Source organism: Engystomops pustulosus, chromosome 7 (genome assembly GCF_040894005.1).
Source record: "Engystomops pustulosus chromosome 7, aEngPut4.maternal, whole genome shotgun sequence".
Classification (NCBI taxonomy): Eukaryota; Metazoa; Chordata; class Amphibia; order Anura; family Leptodactylidae; genus Engystomops; species Engystomops pustulosus.
Genome location: NC_092417.1, coordinates 101,702,818 through 101,725,285, shown reverse-complemented (window position 1 = coordinate 101,725,285; position 22,468 = coordinate 101,702,818). Strand labels below are relative to the sequence as shown.

The following is a 22,468-nucleotide window of genomic DNA, read 5'->3' as shown; positions in this document are numbered from 1 at the left end:
AATAAACTGAAAAAGAAGTAAATTTTTTTTCTCTGGCAGAGACCCTCCTCCTCAACTGGCCTGCTCAACTGGCCCCTCCTCCCCATGCCATATGCCTCATTACCATTTAGAACTTCATGCCATGTGACCAGGGTGATGTCATCTAAGTTTCTTTACCCAGTAACAATTGCAAAGTGTACCCCATGTATGTAGTTACAGCTGGAGGCATTCTGTAATTTCATGTGATCACATACATATATGAGGTACATTTTGCAAATGTTTGGTAAAGGACCTTAGATGACATCACCCGGGTCACATGACATAACGTGCACAGTGATAGAACGTAACTTTCTCTCAAAATCCAAAAAAGGCACTGTGTTAAACATTTAACACAGTATTTCCTACCTCTAATAAGTAAAGAGAGCTGTATATGCAAAATGGCAGCGTGACAAAGGAAAATTAAAAACTAAGAAAAGGAGCAAAACAACACCAGTATACTACTAAAAACATCTCAGAGGAATTTGGATAAATTCATAAATTTTCTATACTCCCTTTGAAGAACAATATGCTAGGAATTAGAAGTCCATTCCTCTATTCTGCTTTATTGTAAGAATACATACCACAAACGTGTCATAAGAGAATTTATGCCGGTGAAGTAGATGCTGAAGAAAATTGGCACTCTTATAGCTGGGATCCCCCCATGGCATTGCTGAACAAATGGGGCAAACCTAAAACACATAACACATCATGAGTTAAAGTCTCAAAACAAATATGCAGCCTTCATATTTCAGTCTTCTATTCATATTTTATACAATGGACAGTCTTACAGTGCTGTGGACAGAAGTACTGGTCCGTAGCTCTTAATCAGTTAACAAAATCCAGCTCCACACCATGCATACGGACATTTGTGAAAAAAATGGGGTTCAACACCTTCCTTATATTCAGTGATGAAACTTGAGTGGTGTTACTGAATAGCATAAGCATTTGGGAACCAAATAAAGTTTTAGATTGGGGATGCGGAGTACTGAGGTGTATAGTACATAAAGGTTATCAAGGGTTTGCCAACTTTCCAAACCTCCCCTGGCATAGCCATCATTCCTTGAGGAGTATTTACTTGCACACAGTTACATGGTATAACCCTATTTAACCCATCCCAGTGTCATTTTATTGCATAACTTTGCAGTACATGCACTTAGATCTGTATTAAAACTGGAAGAGTATAAGCAGAACTGTCTACACTGTATCAGACAGCAATCTATAAGATTTCATCTTTGATGCATGAAAGAAGCTGATTGTGGCAGGTCCTGTGATTATTCATCCAAACTACCACGACTTAAAATATAAAAAAAATAAAATACATAGGTAAGCATTTTGCTGTGCTTGTAGAGTAATGTGCTTACAACAAGTACACTGACTATACCTTCTCACGAGAAGTCCCATTAATACACTGAAACACAAGTCTTACCACTTTATTGGGATCACTTCTATGGTTCTCCATGCAGTGTTTCACAAGTTCTTGCTGGTCCAGATTTCGGGCTCCACAATAGGGACACACAAAGGTGGAACGGTTTGGGATATTACTGGGGAAAAAAGGTAACGTTAGCATTATAAAGTGCCTGCAAACCTGGTAAAACAAACAAAGAATGATAGAAAAAAATCCTGTTCCCATTAAGCTGGAAAAAGTCATTACTAATTAGGGATATGTGTGCTGAACAAAATACACAATCACCTTGAAAATACAACACCAAAAACAGACAACACACTGTAGTTCAAATAGAACACAAATGATACAACATTTATTGTTCAAATAGCATTAAAATGACACAAGCAATTTAAGAGCAACAAACAGAATAAATAGATTACATTGTAAAATGTATTAATACCAGGGTAGATTGTAGTCTATTTGTTGCTCTTACATTGCCGGTGTCATTTTAATGCTATTTGAACAATAGAGGTCATATCATTTGTGTTCTATTTAATCTATGGTGTATTGTCAATTGTCTATAGTCATTGTTACTATTGTATGTAAAAAAAAAAAAAAAGAGATAAAAGGTATTATGTGTATCCTAATAGATCATATCTCTACAGTTAGTAGGGATGGAGCTGTGACAAGCTCTAAATCATTACTCGTGAACACCAACTCAAACTAGACGGACTAACAGAGGCAAAGATCCTGATAACACATCAAACCATTACCTAAGAGGAGCAAATAATGAGAGAAATTACCTGGGAATAGGTTGAGAGGTTGGGACGACAGGAACAAACTTTGGGCAGTTGGCCATCTGTTCTTGGACTTTGGCACATGAAGAAATGTGGGATCGCATCTTTGCAAGGGTCACCTGTAAGCCAAAACACACAAGTCAAGACAAGGATCTTCAGAAAATTAGGGCTATAATAATCTTTATTTATATAGCGTCATCAAATCCCTTAGCACTTTACAGACTCTGGGAACATGTACAAATATAATAAGACATTACCGAGTACAAACAGTTGTATGGAACAATAGGAGTGTGGGTCCTGCTCTCAAGAGCTCACAGACTATGAGGGCGGGGGGTGACACAAGAGGTATATCAGAGAGATAGGGATCCCAAGGAAACCTAAGATGCTCCTCCTCTCCCTCAGTTTAGTTAGAGATTTTTGGAAGAGCCGTTTAGTTAGTAGATAGAACATATATATCACACACACACACACACACTTAATCTTTAAAACTTTTTTTTGTTTTTTTAAAACGCATTCCTGTGAAGTCAACACCACAAAAAAAAAAAGTAACTCCCCTTTGGGAAATACCAGGTGCCGTCGTGGCTCAAGGAAACAACATTACCTGTAAGAGTAATTTATTGTTTTCCTCTTCATCACAACAGCACCACCAGACAGAATTTCAGAGAATAAGACTCTTATGGGGGGGGGGCAACCGAGGACAAGACCTTTCTCCCCAAAGGACAGAGAAGAAGATCCCATCATATCCACCCAATAGAGATTTCGGAAAGTGTGAGGGGTGGACCTGTTGGCCACCTGGCAAATGTGTTCCAGTGTAGCATCTCTAAATTCAGCATATGATGCAGCTAAGGCTCTAGAACGAACGGAACAGGAACTTCAGAAATTTCATAAGCCATCTGAATAGTGACCTTAATCCATCTAGCAATAGACACAGAGGACCCTTTATTCCCCTTATTCTTTCCAGAATAGAAAACAAAAAGACTATCCAATTTTTCCAGGAAGAAGTAGAATCCAAATATTGGACAATACTTACATCAAGTCGATGAAAAGATTACTCCTTCACTGTTTTGAGATTGCCACAATGAATGAGGGAAGGCGGATATCCTGAGAACTATGAAGGTCAGACACTACTTTAGGCAACAACCCCGGATCTGGCCTAAGAACTATCTTGTCGTCAAAGATCATACAATATGGGGACTTATACAGGACAGAGCAGCCATCTTCCCTACCCTTCTGGCTAAAGTAATGGCTGTAAGGAAAACGGTCTTGTATTTGAGGAGTTTAATGGAAATTATATCTTAGAGTTCAAATGAGGAACCTGACCGAGCGCCAATTACCAAGGAGAAATCCCAAGCAGAAACCCTACTCCCAACGGTGGGCCGGATTCTACCTGTGCCATTAATAAATGTAGAGATCCAGGGGCGTTTAGCTAATTCCTGGTCAAACAGGGCGCCTAATGCATATACTTGAACTTTAAAGGGGTTATCCCCCCACACTAAAGATCATTTTTAACCATTTACTTCACAATTTTACTCAGTTTTATCACTCAGTGATGGTCAGTGTAAAATTCCAGGTTGTGGCGGTGACTCTCTATGCAGACACATTGGGGCACATTTACATACCTGTCAGAGTCACGTTCCCTGACAATGATGAACTGTGCCGCGATCCACGTAGATCCTGGGCCCAATTTCCTGCATGTGTCGCTCCCTGCTCAGGTCCCCTGGAGTTCACCTTTTTCCGCTGCATGCAAGTGCATGGCTTGCGACTAAAATTTGAATGTTAAATCCTGCGCTTAGTCCGAATCTGTCAGATCGTCCGACGGCCCACCCCCACCCTGACTAGTGTCGTGTGAAAGCCGGCGCGATTGAAATCCCTGGCCCGATCCCCGGAAACTTGGGAAACCCGACGTGGCTATTTTCATAAAGCCTAGATTTCTTGTACCCCCTTGCTTGTTGATGTATGCAATAGATGTAGTGTTGTCTGACATAGTGGCGACTGTGAGCTCGTAGAAACGGGAGAACTGCTTCTAGTGCCTCTAAAATTGCTAATAGTTCTTTGTGGTTTGATGATAGGTCTTTTTCTCCTATATCCCAAGAGTCCTGATAGATGTGGTCCTCTAGGTGGGCCCACCAACCCCGCAGACTGGCGTCCATAGTGATTAGTTTGCCCTGACAAGGGATCCAAGGGAGGCCTATTTTTAAATTTTCTAGAACTGACCACCAATCCATGGACCTCAATACTTCGGGAGGGGGCAGAACCTTTGAATCTAGAGAGGACTGATCCCGGTCCCACTTTCTTAGAAGAAAATTTTGTAAGTGGAAGAGACTGAGAAGAGATATGCCCAAGCTTAGAGAAATCAGGGGGTCCTTCAAAACTAGATACCTTATTTTTTCTACCTTTTCTGCTGGTAGAAAGAATGCCAGTTTCTGGAAATCTAACCATATCCCCAAAAAGAGCTTCCTTGTTGTAGGAACTAGAGATAACTAGAGATAAGTTTACCAACCAGTCCAACTTCTGGAGAATCTGAAGAACCCTGGCAATCTGATTGCAAACTGCCTGCTCTGATGGCCCTACCAACAGAAAGTCGTTTAAGTATGGCATGAACAGACAGAGGTCTGACATTACCTTAGTAAATGTCCTTGGAGCGATGGAGATTCCGAAGGGTAGCACCCTGTTCTAAAAATGAAAGATTTCCGAGTCCACCTGAACAGCTACTCTTAAGCATTTTTGAAAATCTGGATGTGGGCAAATCTTGGCTTGGGTTGGTCTCTAACCTGGTTGAATAAGAGTTCCCTTTAATAAACTGGCCTTTTTTTCCCATTTCTATTTTTCCCTTCCCTCCTTCAAAAATCTATAACTTTTATAGATAAAAAAATTGCACTTCATAGAGATGGTATTTAATATTCCATGCCGTGTACTGGGAAGCGGGAAAAAAATTCCAGTGAAAATGGTGACAAATCACATTTGCTCCGTTTTCTTGTGGGTTTGGATTTCACTGTGACATGTCAACTTTAATCTTTGGGTCGGTATGATTACGGGGATACCAAATTTGTATAGGTTTTATAATGTTTTCATACATTTACAAAAATTAAAACCTCCTGTACAAAAATATTTTTTTGATTTTGCCATGTTCTGGCGCCAATAACTTTTTCATAATTCCGTTTACGGAGCTGTGGGTGGTGTCATATTTGCGACTTTTGATGACGCTTTCATTGCCATCATTTTTAGGACTGTGCAACCTTTTGATCACTTTTTATAGATTTTTTAATATATTTTTCAAAATGGAAAAAAAAGTGCCATTTTCGACTTTGGGTGCCATTTTCCGTTACAAGGTTAAAACGCAGTGAAAAAACGTTATTATATTTAAATTGATCGGGCATTTTCGGACGCGGCGATACTTAATGTGTTTATGATTTTTACAGGTTTTTTTTTTTTAAACTCGTTTTATTGTATACAACAATCACAATAAAAGAATTTACCACAGTATATGATATTATGTTTTACATATCATGCGTACACAGGTAAATAAAACAAGGAACAACAAAAACGAACCAAACAGGAAAAAAAAAAAAAAAACTCTGCAGTGCTGCTGCTAGACCACATCCATAATTTCCATTATAAATGGGGTATCTTTTTAGAAAACAAGTTCTCCAAGAGTTGTTTTATTACTCCATCCCTCACGCTGTTAATTAGCCTGCAATGCCCTTAACTGTGACGTGAATGTGTTTACAGAAGTAGCCGAGGAGTCAAACCATTGTCCCCATACCTTATTGAATTTATCTGGACAACCTCTTCCCCTATATATCAGGTCATGAAAAGGGAGGACCGAATTCACTAATTTCCTCCACATTGATAGGGATGGTGGTTATGTTGACATCCACTTTAAAGCTATGACCTTCCTAGCCAGAAATAGTACCTCTCTAAGAAATATACGCTTGTGGAAGTTGCCATGCTTCTTCATCAACCACCCCCAATAAATAGAGCTCTGGTGTAGATTGGACAGGCGTATTAAGTACATTAGTTAGCAGTGCTATTACCTCCTGCCAATATGCTTGAATGGTCGGACATGTCCATACCATATGCCAAAAATCAGCATATACTGCAGAGCATTGCAGACATCCAGGAGTCTGCTTCCTTCCCATTCTATATAGTCTGGCTGGGGTCAAATAGCATTGATGAAGGAAGAAAACTTGTATTAACTTATTGTTAGCTGCTGGAGACACTAGCATGGCTGACTCCAAGGCTTCCGCATAGGTCTCATCCGTCAAACTAGGTATGAGGGTTTTCCATTTTTCTAATGCTGGAGAGGGATTGGCCGAGACCTTGTCAGTGATAAGATGGGAGTACAATATGGACACTAGTCCCCTAGGACAGTGGTGGCGAACCTATGGCACGCAGAGCCCTCTCTGCAGGCACGCAGAGCCCTCTCTGCAGGCACCCGTACCATCTCCCCATTCTCATCAAAGTCGGAGCTCCGGCTCTGTCCATTACAGCCTGAAGCTGATCGGCTCTGCTCTCACTAGTGATGCCTTAGTGAGAAAGTAGTAGCCGATCAGTGCCTGCCCCTCCTGCTCTTCAGCACGGGAAACAGTGGGAAGAGAACAGAGTGAGGCAGCTCACAGAACGAGGCTGACAGCAGCAGAGATACAAGGTCAGGAGCTGCTGGGGCTGCTCACACACAGACATGTGCACACTTACAGAGGTCCTGGCAGGTGACACTAAACCAACTATACATACTTGTGGTTTAGTGTCCCAAATCCCCCTGTATGACAGCTGACTGTGGCCACACATATACTTGCCTGTACCTGAAGTGCTCATCACCTGCACAAGGCAGCCAGTGATGCCAGGAAAACCCCACAGTAAGCACCCTATGCACAATGTAACCGGGTGCTATGCTGCATCACTGGCAGTGTCGTGCAGGTGATGAGCGCTGTGGGCAGAGGCAAGTGTATATGTGGCCACGGACAGCTGTCATATGGGTGATCCCAAATCCACCTGTGCATCCACCCCACACCAACCGCTTTGCCATAAAAACCACCTCCCAAATTTGATTCCCCAAGACCACTTTTTTGCCATTTTGCAACATGTAATAAAATGTTATGAAAAGTGGTCAAATGGTTGTACAGTCCTCAAAATGGTAGCACTGAAAGCATCATCTCATATCACAAAACATTACACCACAAACAGCTCTGTACACCAAAGTATGGAAAAGCGCCCAAAAAATTAGCACCAGAAGATGGCAAAATGACTTATTTTTGGTACAGGAGATTTTAATTTTTGTAAAATGTATACAAACATTATTAAACCTATGTAAATATATTATCCCTGCGATTGTACTGACCCACAGAATAAAGTAGACATGTCGTTTGGGGTTCACAGTGGAAGCTGTAAAGAATTTGTCACAAAGGCATTTTTTTTACCAAGAAGTCTTTTAGGGTGGGGAGTAAAAAATGGAAAGGCAAAAACAAAAAGGGGGTAAAGATGGCAATATTTGGTCCATGAGCAAGCTAACTTATCACAGTCCCCTAGTCCCTGCATCTACTCAGGACTACTGTCACTGTAATGATCATCTGAGAAAAGAACCTTTGAGGAACAAATACCTCCATGTGTTGCAGGGCATATAGACATTTGGGTAATACAATCATCTTTATAAGATTAATCCTGCCCGCGACAGATAATGGCAGGGATCCCCAGGTTCTAAATTTGGCTTTAAAGTGCTCCAACAATGGGTGTTTATTCAGGTCCAGAGGGGCAGAGGGAATAGTTGATCTACAAATCCCTAAATATTTAAAAGTATCTGTTACCTTCAGTCCAAGTACCAAACTGGCCCTTCCTTCTGGTGGCTCCGGGGAGAGAAAGGTTATTGAGGACTTAGTCCAATTTATTCTAAGCCCAGAATATTTGCCAAAAGAATCAATCTGCGCCATGGCAACTTCTAAGGTTGATAATGGATCTGACATAATTAACATCTTGTCGTCTGCAAAAAATGCAGTTCTGTCTTCCCTGGAGCCAATCTGCACCCCCTTATACTGTGGATCTCTTCTTATTAATATAGCCAGCGGCTCTACTGCCAATGCAAACAATAAAAGGCGACAGGGGACATCCCTGACGCGTTCCCCTATGCAGAGAAAAGGAAAGAGATGGAAGCCCATTCACTAAGAGGGCCGCCTTCGGATGTTTATGTAGTATGTTCAACCAAGAGATAAATCCCGGGCCAAACCCAAATTTAGTTAGTACCTGTTGAAGGAATGGCCATTCAACTGAGTCGTATGCTTTTGTGGCATCTAAGCACGCGAATGCCCAGTCAGCTTTTAATTGACACCCAATTTGAGATATTACCTGTACCCTTCTGATATTTTCAGTGTTTGACTTTCCGGGCATGAAACCACACTAATCCGGATGTATCAAAAGATAAAATAACTGAGTTAAGACGTTTAGCCAATACCTTTGTTAACAATGTTCAATAGTGAAATGGGGCAGTAAGACCCACACTCCGCCTGGTCCTTATCTGGCTTCAGTATTAGGACTATATTGGCGTCATAAAAGGATGGTGGAAGTACTCCTTGCCTAAAGGCCTCTGTAAAGCATTGCAATAGAGCCGGCAGTAAAGCCTCTTGATATTGATCATAGACTTCTACCGGAATACCATCCGGACCCGGGGATTTTCTCCTTTGCATATCCTTCATCGCCTTTGCATAAGTTCCTCCAATGTAATCTAGGGCCTCTCGCTGCGTTGAGTCTAGAGTAGGAAAGGGTATATCGTCTAAATAGTCGATGATCTCCTGGGAAGAACAGATGAAAGCTGCTTCCAATTGCTGACAGCTCTGGGCCAAATCTGATTCCTGTCTAGCTGCTTCCCTTTTAATATAAGAAATCGAGGACTTTACACATCCCCGGAGATATACTTTTAGAGTTTCCCATAATTCTGGTGGGGGTGTATCAGGGTTGTGAAGAGTTAAGAACTCTCTAAGCTGGTCTGGTATTTTATCTAGAGGTTTAAACAATTTAAGCCAAAAGGGATTTCTCCTCCAGCCATGAGGACGTCTAATGGTGTCTGAGTGGTTGATCGTTAAACCTATTGGGGAATGGTCAGAAACCGCTCTAGGAAGGTAATCTACCCCGGTCACCCATGAGTTAACTACAGTGTTACCAAAGGCGTAGTCAATTCGTAACAGGGATTGCCTACCAGCATTATAACAGGAATATACCAACTCCAGGGGGTGGCGAATACACCATAAATCATGCCAGCCTAATTCCGTCATTAGTTGAGCTAATTGAGTCGGCGTTTGAAGGGCTTGAGGTAGCGGGGCAGTGTGGAGTCTGTCTACCGCTAGGTCCATCACAGCATTTACATCTCCTACACATAATATCGCCGCTCCTGGGAATTTAGCCGCAAATTGTGCAGCTTGGTGGAAAATTGACAGGTCTGAATGCGGAGGGGAATAAAGGCCTATAAACACCAATTGTCTAGATTCTACCCATGCTTGTACAAAAATAAATCTGCCCTCTGGATCTGCAACTGTCTGGCCTACCTCCCACGATTTTTACTGTTTATTAATATTTATATCAGTTGTAGGGAAAGGAGGGCGCTTAGATTTTTAGTTTTTTTTTAATTATAATTTTTTTAAAACTTCTTTTATTTTTACTTTCACTATTTTTAAGACTACCTAGGGCACATTGTAATGAAAGGTTTAAAACGAGACAGCCTCAGGTCTTCAGAAGACCCGAGGCTGTCATGGCGACGGATCACGGAAAACACCCACGGATCATGGGTGTGACCGGTAAGACTTACCAGCTATGGAGAGGGCTCAGCCCGCGAGCCCACTCCATTCACTGGGGCCCGACATGCGTCGGTAAGGGGTTAAGGGTCTGGAATTTTGAATTCTTTCTCTTCATCTCCTCTGGGGTCTCAACCTTTGAAAGGAACAAAAGGGCCTGCATTAATTGCCTACAGTAAAAAACAAACTTGATCTTATCTCTAGCTTTTTCCAGAACCGGACCAAATAATTTTCCGTCACATGGGATCCCACACAGTCTATTTCTTGAGCCTACGTCTCCAGTCCAGTTCTTTATCCAGAAAGCCCTTCTGGTTGAGTTAGATAAGGCCAAGGAAGGGCAGTGAGTCTTAATGCTTCAATATATGCATTGACTAAGAAGGTGGCACCCTTCTGGACATTGGCTATAGAGAAGGCTAAAGTGGCTCTGGGTACTTTGTTCTGAATATCACTCTCTAGCTGGTTTAGCCAGAACAACATAGAGTGTGCTACACAAGCTGCTGCAATATTAGGTTTGAAAGATGATGTAGAAGAACCCCCGGATCTTTTAAAAAAACTTTCCATCTTTTTTTCCAAGAAAACCCATATCTTCAAAGGGAAGGGCTGACCTGCGAAGCACCTTGGCCACAGATGCATCCACCTTAGGTGCTGAACCCCAAGAGATGGAGACATCCCTGTCAAAGGGATATTTCCTCTTAGCTGGTCTAGGAATATATGATTTTTTTGGAGAATTCCACTTTATCTGGATCAAAGAGGCTACTGCATCAGAAAGTGGAAAAACTTTCTTACGTTTTTCTTTCAACCCCTCAAACATTATATCTTGGAAAGAACTAGGTTCCCTTTTATCCTCAATATCCATGGTAAACCTAACCAACTTGATAAGGTGGTCAGAATCATCAATGCTAAATAAAGGTCGCCCTGCATCCTCTGTTCCTGATGCCAGGGATGCTAACTCGCTCTAACAAAAACAGCCCCTTCTTCCTCTGACCCTGATCTGTACGTGATTTACATTGCCGCAGAGGAAGCGGGTTAATCTGGTGTAAGTGGAAATGGGCTGGGAACTGCCACTTCCTTGGCTTTTTGCCCTTCCTCCCAGACCAAATTTCTCAGTGATTCAACCCAGAAGGGAGATTCTTCAGTCATTATCTTGCCAATAGAGCTATTACAAGAGGTTCTCTCATAACCAGTGGGCATTATATAGAGATTCTATATTCCCTATGGCGCATTTTAGGCGCCTCTTCCCCCCTATGACACGCAGAGAAAAAAAAAAACATTCATTAAGAAGGCTGGAATATATAAAGAAACTCATTACTCACCGGTCTCCAGAATAGTTACCTGGGCGGAATCCATGCTTGCCAGCCATGGTAAACTGGAACTGCAGGGAACAGCAGCCTCCAGCCTGCCAAGCAGCAAGTGGGCATGACCACTGTTCACTTCTGGTCAGGGAGCTGGAGCCAATACTCCCCCCCTGCCTGTTTTTAACATCCTAGCACCGCTTCTGAGGCTAAGAATTCCAAAACTGGAAGTGACAAGTAATTCCTCTGTCACGTCTGGCACACGAGCAGGCCACGCTTACACTGGAGAAACCCAGTACTGCAGTACCCTGGAGCCGCTTTGGAGCCCCCGCCGCAGCAGGTAGTCCCGCCCTCCAAACTGAGGGATAAACTCATGGCGCCTCACACTTCTTTAAACTAGAGCGTCCGTGAGGCACCACAGGGACAAGCCTTTACCACGGCATGCCCAGAAACCAAAACTGTGGAGGGAGAGGAGGAGCCTCTTTATGTTCAGGTTTCCTGTCCCTGGAGGGGGGATGCAAACCTCTCTGGTGAAGGGGAAATACATTTTACACATTGGGGATTACACAACTTTGGGGTTCCCAGAATGTTTTATATCAATGAAATCACATAAATTGCTCAATTCAGAATGAAGTGCACGTGTGCAAGGTCAACCTATACTCTAACTTCCAGGGTGATGACAGAACAATGCATATGGGGTGAACCGTCTTCTGTGATAAAAACCATTTTAATTCTCATTACGCACAACAAAATTAACAAGTTATAGAAATTTCTAATATATTTTATTTTTATTTTTTTTCACGCATTTCAAGATGCTCCTTGAAGAGGGAAGATTTTTAACGGATGTAAGCAATGGACGTTGTAATTGAAGGGATCTTTGTACAGGCAGTCCCCGGGTTACGTACAAGATAGGGTCTGGAGTATTGTTCTTAAGTTGAATTTGTATGTAAGTCGGAACTGTATTTTTTATAATTGTAGATCCAGACAAAAAAAAAGTTTCCCCCAGTGACAATTGGAGTTTAAACATTTTTTGCTGTAATGGGACCAAGGATTATCAATAAATCTTCATTACAGACACCTTACAGCTGATCATTGCAATCTGGGACTATAGTAAAGCATTCAGAGAGCTTCACCAGAAGTCAGATGGGTCTGTCTGTAACTATGGGTTGTCTGTAAGTCAGGTGTCCTTAAGTAGGGGACCGCCTGTATATATATATTTTTTTTAATAAATATATAATCGTTTTCTGAAACTGAAATATCCTTTTAGATCCATAGTATTTTGGGTCTTTAAGACCAGACAACATTTTAGCATGTTTACTTTTATGAACGCTGACTATGTGGAAACAACGAAGACACTTTGTGACTTCTCTCCAATATGAAGCATCGAGCGACCCAATATTTGTTTGTAAGAATGATTGGGCAGCCAGCTTGTGCCATAAATGTTACATGTGCAGAAAGCAGGACTTACCTTCTTACTGCAACCTCTGCAAGGAGCCTTATAGGAAGAGAGCTGTTTGTCTACATTGGAGGCCTTCTCCACCTTCTTTGGGTCAAATGGCATACGACAAAGTGGGCATAGTGGGGATGGGACCTGAAGACATGGCTGCAGGCACTCGCCACAAAACCTGAAAGACACAGAAACGGGTCAAGTGGAAACAAGAGAAAAGGAAGAAACTACATAGAATAGGAAAGCAATAGCACCTACTACATAAGCAGAACCAAAGATCTATGGTAACCAGTCAGTATTTCAATGTGCTCTCTTCCAATTTGGTAACAAATGGAGTACAAGACTGTAAAAGTGATGAGAATTCATCCAGTTCTAGCCATTCAAGCTGCGTGCGTTATCATTGTGTTCACACATAATTTTGTTAACACATGAGTTACGGATTAGTAATTGGGGGATATGTATTAAACTCTCTATCCCAAAAAGCTGGAGTATTTTGCACCTGAAAAGCCAAGCACCTCATTTATTGATGATTTTAGACCATTATTAGTCAGTTTTCTGTCTTTTCTGGAAAAGCGGTGTGTCCTCGGTAACTAGGGGGTGTGACCAGACAGGCCATCAACACACTCGTAATGAGAGCTGTTCCCTAGACCTCTCCTGGCTGTCAGTCTGTACAAAGCTTCTTGGTTTACTTCAAGTGGATAGAAATCTGTCCCTGATCATGTGATGTCACACAGGTGCATGAAGGTTATCACAGAATAATCAGAGCCGTGTGATACAATGGCTCATGCACCTGTGTGACATCCCATGACCATGGACAGATTGCTATCCACTGGAAGCAGAGATCTAGAATTTTAAGAGAAAATAGAAAAATAAATAAATAAATGATTTGCTATAGCTGGACAAGAAGGCAACACCCAATTGAGAACTACCACCAATAAATTGTGTGCACAGTCTATCAACCCATAGGAGCAGCGGCCACTTGTAGAATCAACCCGACACTATGGCACCAAGAGGAGTGGGACATACGGACACACGGCTAGTACTAGGTGTTTCACTGACTGGAAGAAGAGGCGACAGTGTTACGGTGTAGTCATAGGATGAATAGAGAGGATAAAAAAAAAAAAAAAAAGGAACACATAAATGTGGTGGAATTATTAAAATTCACACAAGGGTGTCCTGCCATAATTATTGTTATACTACTTGTACCTCAAATAAAGTTTATTGTAAAAGAAAAAAAAAAAAATCACATGTGGGTATACAAACATTATATACTGATAGGATACATCTTTATAGTAAAAGGACACCGTGTCTGCACTATTCAAGACTCAGTATTGTAATAATGTCAGTCACCCTTTGAATTCTCGGAAATGCAGGCGATATGGCAGACATGAGGTGTGAAGAGGTCATTCATCACCCTGCCCCACACTCATAATAAGGCATTGACATAAGCACGGCTTCTGCAGGAATGATATGGAGATCATGATTTGGTATGAGATAGAGAAACAAAGGGGTGACCTCCCATGGAAAAACATATCACAGGAGAAAAACCCTGTGTACTCGTAGAAAGTAGCATGCAAATTGTGATTTGTGAACTATATCGGTCTATAGCTCCAGCTGTTGTAGAACTACTACCCCTACCATACAACAGTGCAAACCACCATGAATAAATACTTAGGCTAGAGCGGCATGTAGTCATACTACTACACCGTACTCAGCAAGAGCAAATGTGGTCAGGCTGTTATCCACAACTTGCAGGAATTGTGAGCTGACAGTAAGCAGATAGGGCAACACGGTGGCTGAGTGAGTAGCACTTCTGCCTTGCAGTACTGGGGTCCTGGGTTCGTATCCCAGGACAACATCTGCAAAGAGTTTATATGTTCTCCGGGTACGCCAGTTTTCTCCCACACTGCAGATCATACTGGTAGGTAGATTAGATTGTGGGGACAGGGACCAATTTGACAAGCTTTGTGCAATTAAAGAATTATTTTTTATTATTTACACTAGACACTAAACATGACCACATTCATCAATATTGGTTGTGATTGGCAACCCTCAGTATTTGCATGGGACCTGTAATCCAACTTTCCACAGTCCAAGAATCCGGATCTACAAATTTTTAACTTATGCACGTAAAGGGAACTTGTCATCAGAAATTGGCTTAATAAACCACTACCAGTCTTGTCAAGCAGCGAGGCAGCTTCTAGATCAGGGGTCTCAAACTCACGGCCCGCGGGCCAACTGTGGCCCGCGGGCCAATATTTTGCGGCCCCCACCTGGAAAAGCACCGCCCGCCGTGTATTCACGGCGGCGGTCGGGTCACGCTGCATGGAGAGGGCTCACGGGCTGAGCCCTCTCCATAGCCGGTAAGTCTTTGCTGCATATTGCAGCAAAGGCTTACCGGTAACACCCGCGATCAGTGCTAGCACCGATCGCGGGTGTTTGCACAGCGATAGCTGCCGGCAAAGCTGCCAGCAGCCTCAAAAAGATAGCGGCGCATGGGTGCCGCCATCTTACCTGGGATCGCCGCTCCCCGTGACGTCATCGGGGGGCGGCGATCCGTCTCCATGGTAGCCTCGGGTCTTCCGAAGACCCGAGGCTATTTCGTTTTAACCCCTTCATTACAATGTGCTGATAGCACATTGTAATGAATGAGGAGGAAAATCCCCATATATTGCCATACTGTAGTATGGCAGTATATGATAGGATCGATCAGACAACCTAGGGTTAAAGTACCCTAGGGAGTCTGAAAAATAGTATAAATAAAAATACAAAAAAGTTTAAAAAAAAAAAATTATAATAAAAAACCCTAAAATTTCAAATCACCCCCCTTTCCCTAGAACTGACATAAATATAAATAAACAGTAAAAATCATAAACACATCAGGTATCGACGCGTCCGAAAATGCCCGATCTATCAAAATATGATAATGGTTTTTCAATGCTTTTAACCCCGTAACGGAAAATAGCGCCCAAAGTCGAAAATGCCACTTTTTTGCCATTTTGAAAAATATAAAAAATCTATAAAAAGTGATCAAAAGGTCGTACAGTCCTAAAAATGATATCATTGAAAATATTATCAAATTTCGCAAAAAATGACACCACCCACAGCTCCGTACACTAAAGTATGAAAAAGTTATTAGCGCCAGAAGTTGGCAAAATAAAAAAAATAATTTTAGTACAGGAGGTTTTAATTTTTGTAAAAAACATTATAAACCTATAACAAATTTGGTATCCCCTTAATCGTACCGACCCAAAGAATAAAGTAGACAAGTCATTTGGAGCGCTCAGTGAAAGATGCAATATCCAAGCCCACAAGAAAATGGCGCAAATGCGTTTTTTCACCATTTTCATTGCATTTGGAATTTTTTTCCCGCTTCCAAGTACATGGCATGGAATATTAAATACCATCACTATGAAGTGCAATTTGTTACGCAGAAAACAAGCCGTCACACAGCTCTTTACGTGTAAAAATAAAAAAGTTATAGATTTTTGAAGGTGGGGAGTGAAAAATGGACATGAAAAAACAGGAAAGGGCCCGTAACCGGTTAATCCCCTTCCCTCCGGTACTTGAAGAAGATGAAGTCGCCGCTCTGAACGCACTTGGTGCAGGTCAGAGCGGCGACTTCATCTTCTTCGATGGGAGGGACACGGGGAGACAAGTACCGGGGGGGAGTGGAGTGTCCCTGACTGGGCTCAGTGCGGTAGGAGCTTGGGACCCCTCGGTGCACAGGACCGTTCATAGAGAAAACACGTCTCCCAGCTTGGGGCTTTCCTTGCGCTGGCAGACGCCATGACATTTGAATCTGAATAATGATATTTTGTAAGTGCATTTTGTGTGGAAAACTTGATGCGGCCCAGCCTTACCCAGAATCTACCTCCAGCGGCCCCCAGGTAAATTGAGTTTGAGACCCCTGTTCTAGATGATGTTTCTTTCATGGCCTTGTGTGGAGAGTGTGGGGTGTCACACCTCACCGAATACCTGTTAATGGACAATCCTGTAGTGGTAACCCGTGTGTGACAGCATGGCTGTGTACATTAGCATAATAGAACCTCACCATTGCTTCTATCCCTGTGCCTGGGTAAAGAGTTCTCTCATCATGGAGCTGACATTTTATCCCTGAACAAAATAAAATCAGGACGACCAACCAAAAGGACGGAGAAAAGCCTGTCTCTATACACAGTGATGAAGAAACCTACTTAATGACGGAAATTAGATTAATTAAAGATAATAAGATATTGCATCAAGGGATTGTGCACGCAAACAGGCAAGAGGCAGGGGGAAATTTAAAGGGACGCTCAACAAATAAAAGATTTTCAGCTTTCGATCACTTGATAGTTATATATTAAAGGGATTCTCTCATCTGGACATTTAATTCACCTGCTACATACATACATTTCTTTGAAGGGATGTTATTTAAAAAAAATACCTATAATTTATTTATAGAGTACCAATTATTCCATGGCGCTGTACAAGTGATAGGGGATTCACATACCGTATATACGCGAGTATAAGCCGACCTGAGTATAAGCCGAGACCCCTAATTTTACCACCAAAAACTGGGAAAAACTATTGACTAAAGTATAAGCCGAGGGTGGGAAATGCATTGGTCACAGTATATAGCCAACCAGCCCCCTATAGTATATAGCCAGCCCAGCCTGCCCCCAGTGGTATACAGCCTGCCCCCAGCATTAAAAAAAAATAAAATAAACGTATATACTCACCCTCCGGTGACCCCGACGTGCAGTGCTGCTCCCCCGATGTCCGCGCCGCTTGTCTTCAGGCTTCCGCGCCCGTCTTCTTTTTTCTGCTGGGCGCCGCCATTGCTCTCTCCCAGCCCGCAGACCAGCGGCGCTGACGCCCGAAGACAAGCGGCGCGGACATCGGGACCAACGGAGGGCGAGTATATAAGTTTATTATTTTTTACTCTTGACTCGTGTATGTTGACTTGTGTATAAGCCGAGGGGACGTTTTTCAGCACATTTTTTGTGCTGAAAAACTCGGCTTATACACAAGTATATACAGTACAATACATTAAGAACATTTGCAAGTACAAGATTAAATAGATCAGGAAAAAAGTGGAAGGAGGACCCTGCTGTGAGGGCTGACAATCTATATGAGAGGGGAGATTGAGACATGAAGTGAAGGGAGAGGAGCAGTGCAGTTATTGTGTGTTGTAGGCTATCTTGAACAGGTGGGTTTTCGGTAGAAATTTCCAGAGTATGAGGAATGCTGAGTGGAGCTGTGGGTCCTGTGAGGATCGGAGATTACGCGTGGGACAGGATTGGCAGATTAGTCCAGAGATATACGTATGGGACTGGTTATGGAGGGGCTTGTATGTCATGGTTAGTATTTTAAATTGAATTCCCTGTGCAATGGGTAACCAGTGGAGACACCGGCAGATAGAGGCAGAGGAGAAGAGAGGAGGCAGATGGATGAGCCTGGCAGAAGTGTTAAGGATGGATTAGAGGGGTGTTAGGGAGTTAGATGGGAGATCACAGAGAAGATTATTGCAGTAGTCCAAACGGGAGATGATGAGGGCACAGACTAGTAATTTTCAAGACTCTGGATTGACAAAGGGTCAGATGCAAGATATGTTCTTGAGATGAAGGCGGCAGGTTGTAGTAAGGGCCTGGATGTGAGGCGTAAAAGGATAAGGCAGAGTCAAAGGTGACTCCAAGGCAACAGAATTAAGGGACCGGGGAGAGTGTGGAGCCATGAATTGTGACGGTTAGATCTGGTGGGAGGGGATGTGTTAGGTGGAGGAAAGATGATGAGTTCCTTTTTGTCCATTTAGAAAACAGGAATAGAAGGAGGATATGGCTGATAGACACTGGAATTCTGGGTAGAAGAAAGGAGATATCTGTACCAGATCTGTGTGTCATCTGCCTAGTAGTGGTATTGAAAACCATTAATGAGCTGTCCTAGGCCAGAGGTGTAGATGGAGAAAACTAAGGGTCCTAGATCATAACCTTAAGGGACGTCAACAAGTAGTACGAGAGTGATAGACACTGACCGTTGGAGAGGTATGAGAAGATCCAGGAGAGGGCAGTGTCAGTAATGCCAAAAGACCATAGCATCTGCAGCAGGAGATGGATCAAGGAGGATAGCAGAATAATGGTCATTGGAGACTTTGGTCGGGGCAGTTTCAGGGGAGTAATTGGGTCAGAAATCAGACTGTAATTTGTCAAAGAGCGAGTTTGAAGAAAGGTAGGAAGATAGTTCTAGATGGACATTTTGTTCCAGGAGCTTTAAAGCAGATGGAAGTAGTGAGATAGGGCTATAGTTCAGTAAAGGATACTGGTTCAGAGTTGGCTCCTTTAGGATGGATGTGACAGTTGCATGTTTAAAGTAAGGTGAAACTATACCAGTAGATAATGAAAGTTTAAAGATGGGAGTTAGAGCTGGGATAAGCACAGTGCTCAGGTTGGGGTTGAGATGCGATGGAATGGGATCAAGCACAAAGGTTGCGAGGTGTAAGCATGAAAGACACTTTCTCATCAGTAAGGGAAAAGAAGTTGGTTAAGCGGGAAGAGGATTGGATGCTCTGGGTGGGTTGCAAGGATTGAAGGTTGAAACTTTGCGTGATGCCATCTATTTGGTTTTTAAAGTGTGAGGCGAAATCCTCAGCTGAAATGAGAGGTTCGTGGAGGTGCAGAAAATGTAGAAGGGAATTAAAAGGTAGAAAATAATTGTCTGGGATTGTGAGATAGAGAAGATATAAGATTAACCCCTTCCCGACATGTGACGTAATAGTACGTCACATGTCGGGTTCCAGTACATGGAAAGGGCTCGCAGGCCAAGCCCTCTCCATAGCCGGTAAGTCTTTGCTGCATATTGCAGCAAAGGCTTACTGGTAACACCTGCGATCTGTGCCGCCGCCATCTTTCTGAGGATCGCCGCTCCCCGTGACGTCATGGGGAAGCGGCGATCCGTCGCCATGGTAGCCTTGGGTCTCATGAAGACCCGAAGCTACTTCGGGTTAACCCATGCATTACAGTGTGCTATCAGCACATTGTAATGTATGAGTAGTAAAATCCCCATATACTGCCATATTGTAGTATGGCAGTATATGATAGGATCGTACAGACACCCTAGGGTTAAAGTACCCTGGGGAGTCTGAAAAATAGTAAAAATAAAAACAAAACAAAAAAAAGTTTTAAATAAAAAAAATTATAATAAAAAACCTAAAAATTCAAATCACCCCCCCTTTCCCTAGAACTGATATAAATATAAATAAACAGTAAAAATCATAAACACATTAGGTATCGCCGCGTCCAAAATATGATAACATTTTTTCACTTCGTTTAACCCCATAACGGAAAATCGCCATTTTAAAAAAAATTTAAAAAAGTGATCAAAAAGTTATTAGCGCCAGAAGACGGCAAAATCCCCCCAAAAAATTTTGTACAGGAGGTTTTAATTTTTTTTTAAATGTATGAAAACATTATAAAACCTTTATAAATTTGGTATCCCCGTAATCGTACCGACCCAAAGAATAAATGTCATTTGGGGTGCACAGTGAAATCCGTAAAATCCAAGCCCACAAGAATCTATGGGCACCCTTGCCATCACCCCAGAGTAGAGCTTGCCAAACAGAACTCAGGGCCTCTTGCAGCCCAGGACCCTAGAAGGGAGCTACAATGATAATCCAAACTTCTTCTCCTTCTTTCTATCGTATTGGTGTCCTCAGGTGCTTATACAATTTAAACCTGTGACGAAGCAGGGAGTAATGAGTTACTGCTTAAATTGTAGCATTGGCACTTTGCGAAAAATACGCAGGTTTTGGTTGTAGTTTGGGCACTCGGCGTCTAAAAAGGTTTGCCATCACTGATCTAGTGATGAAGGTTTTTAACAGGTTTTATTGCATCTTTAATTCCCAATATTAACTTTCTAAAAGTGCCGGAGGCCCTCACGAGCGCTTCTCCGGCTTTTAATTTATGCACTAGTTTAGCATATAAAAGGTCTGGTATTTACTGAATGTCCCACTGTTGTCCTGTGGTGATGAACCCTGAATCCAAGTGGTCTGGGAGGGCTACATATCGCAGAGATATACCAGAGAGCTGAGGTGGTCGTATCCAAGGGACAACATGGCTACATTTATCGGAAATTATCATCACAGCTAAATTATTTTTTAATAACGTGTAGTTCCTTAAAGCAGGAAGTCCATGCATCTCCCATGGGACAGCACTTTACTGAAAGCCTTATCAGCGAAAATTGTCTTTGGCAGTGGACTAAGTACTAGAGAGCTGAATTAGGGTAGATTAACACTGTCAGTCCATGATCATGGAACTTTAAGGGCACATGGCTCTTGCGTTACGTTTAGAAATGTAACACAAGCGATCAGGCGCAGCCCTTTGCCCAAGCACTTGCATTCTGTTTAAAGCACCAGGCAAACGCCACGTGTGAATGCACCCTCAAGGATCTCCTCTCATACCTGGATTAAAGCATCAGTCAACCCCTAGACAGTCTGTGGTACAATGCGGCATTGGTGGATGGAATGAGACAATTTCCCAGGTGTACTGGATTGTATTCAGGTTTGGAGGATGGGCAGGTCAGCCCATACCATTAATGTCCTCATCATGCAGGAACTGATAATACACTACCGCTACATAGTTCCTCTGCAATTGCATATGGTCTCACAATGGGCCTGAGGATTTCATCCCGGGCCCGAATGGCAGTCGGCTCTGAACACTATGCTGACACACAGTTAACTTTCTTGATACAGCTCACATTGATGTGCTATTTAAGAACTGCACTACCTGAGTCACTTGTGGCAGTTGTAGACACCACCTCATCCACCAATACTGACATGCATCAAACTACACCAACTAATAGGAGGCACAGAGTATTACTCTCCAGTCTTATACTACACTACTGAACTATCTATTGCTACTCTACACTGGTCTGAAAACCGACACATTTATATCTCTCCCCCACTGACTTGGAGTTACATTGTGTTGTTTAAATGTTCCCTTTATTTTTTGAGCAGCATATTTTTGAGATATATTTATAACCATGATGGTTGAAGATCTCTTCCTCTCTTCAGGTGGGAATGTAAAAAAAAAGCCCTCAGTAACATTACTTCACCATCAAGTAAAGTCTTTATTATGCTCCAGATCTTAAATCAGATTAGTAATCTGATTAAGTAAAAGTAAAATTATATACCCATGACATCACCAGGAGGGTGGTTTAGTGCATCTCAGCATCCAAATAGAGGATTAAATGTGGGATTAGCCCAGGATAAGTAATGCAATATATGTATTAATTATACAGAGTAATAATAATAATAATACACTACAAAAACGTGGTCATTAGTATAATATAGGACCAGGAAATACCTTTTGCAGCTCAAGAATAAAAACACTGATTGTATCAGGCAGATGATCAGATAAATAAATCAAATATACGGATGGAAAGCTGAGCACAGCCACACCCCACAGCTGTTTCCCCATCCATCGGAGGGGCATTTCAGGGCGGTATGTGGGTCTCATGTGTGTTGGCTGCAGATGCTGGACATATAACATGACGTTTCCTATAACAATATGTACTAAATGCAGAGATTTCCTTACACAGACACAGGCTTCAATATTTGCCCAAATACTGAATTAGAGAAGACATTTGAGGTCCTTTAGCTTACAGACCCCCTCCCAGGGCCTCTCCATGTTCAGGGATCTCGGTATAATACAAGGAGGGGTGGAGGTCTCTAATCTCCATCAGCTCCAGTTACAGGCAGTCCCCCCTGCCCTCTCCCGGTT

The 22,468-nt window shown here is 42.4% G+C and overlaps 1 protein-coding gene across 1 annotated transcript in view; it reads right to left on the bottom strand.

Moving 5' to 3' along the window:
* The window catches only part of RNF166 (ring finger protein 166), a 29,197-nt gene that overhangs the window by 6,416 nt on the left and 313 nt on the right, over window positions 1-22,468 (bottom strand). Inside the window, exons 2-5 of the mRNA XM_072117473.1 lie at window positions 12,735-12,891; window positions 2,206-2,318; window positions 1,445-1,559; window positions 600-707 (exon numbers count right to left, since the gene is read on the bottom strand). Of these exons, the coding sequence (XP_071973574.1) occupies window positions 600-707; window positions 1,445-1,559; window positions 2,206-2,318; window positions 12,735-12,891 (493 nt within the window). The remainder of the gene's footprint in view (window positions 1-599; window positions 708-1,444; window positions 1,560-2,205; window positions 2,319-12,734; window positions 12,892-22,468) is intronic.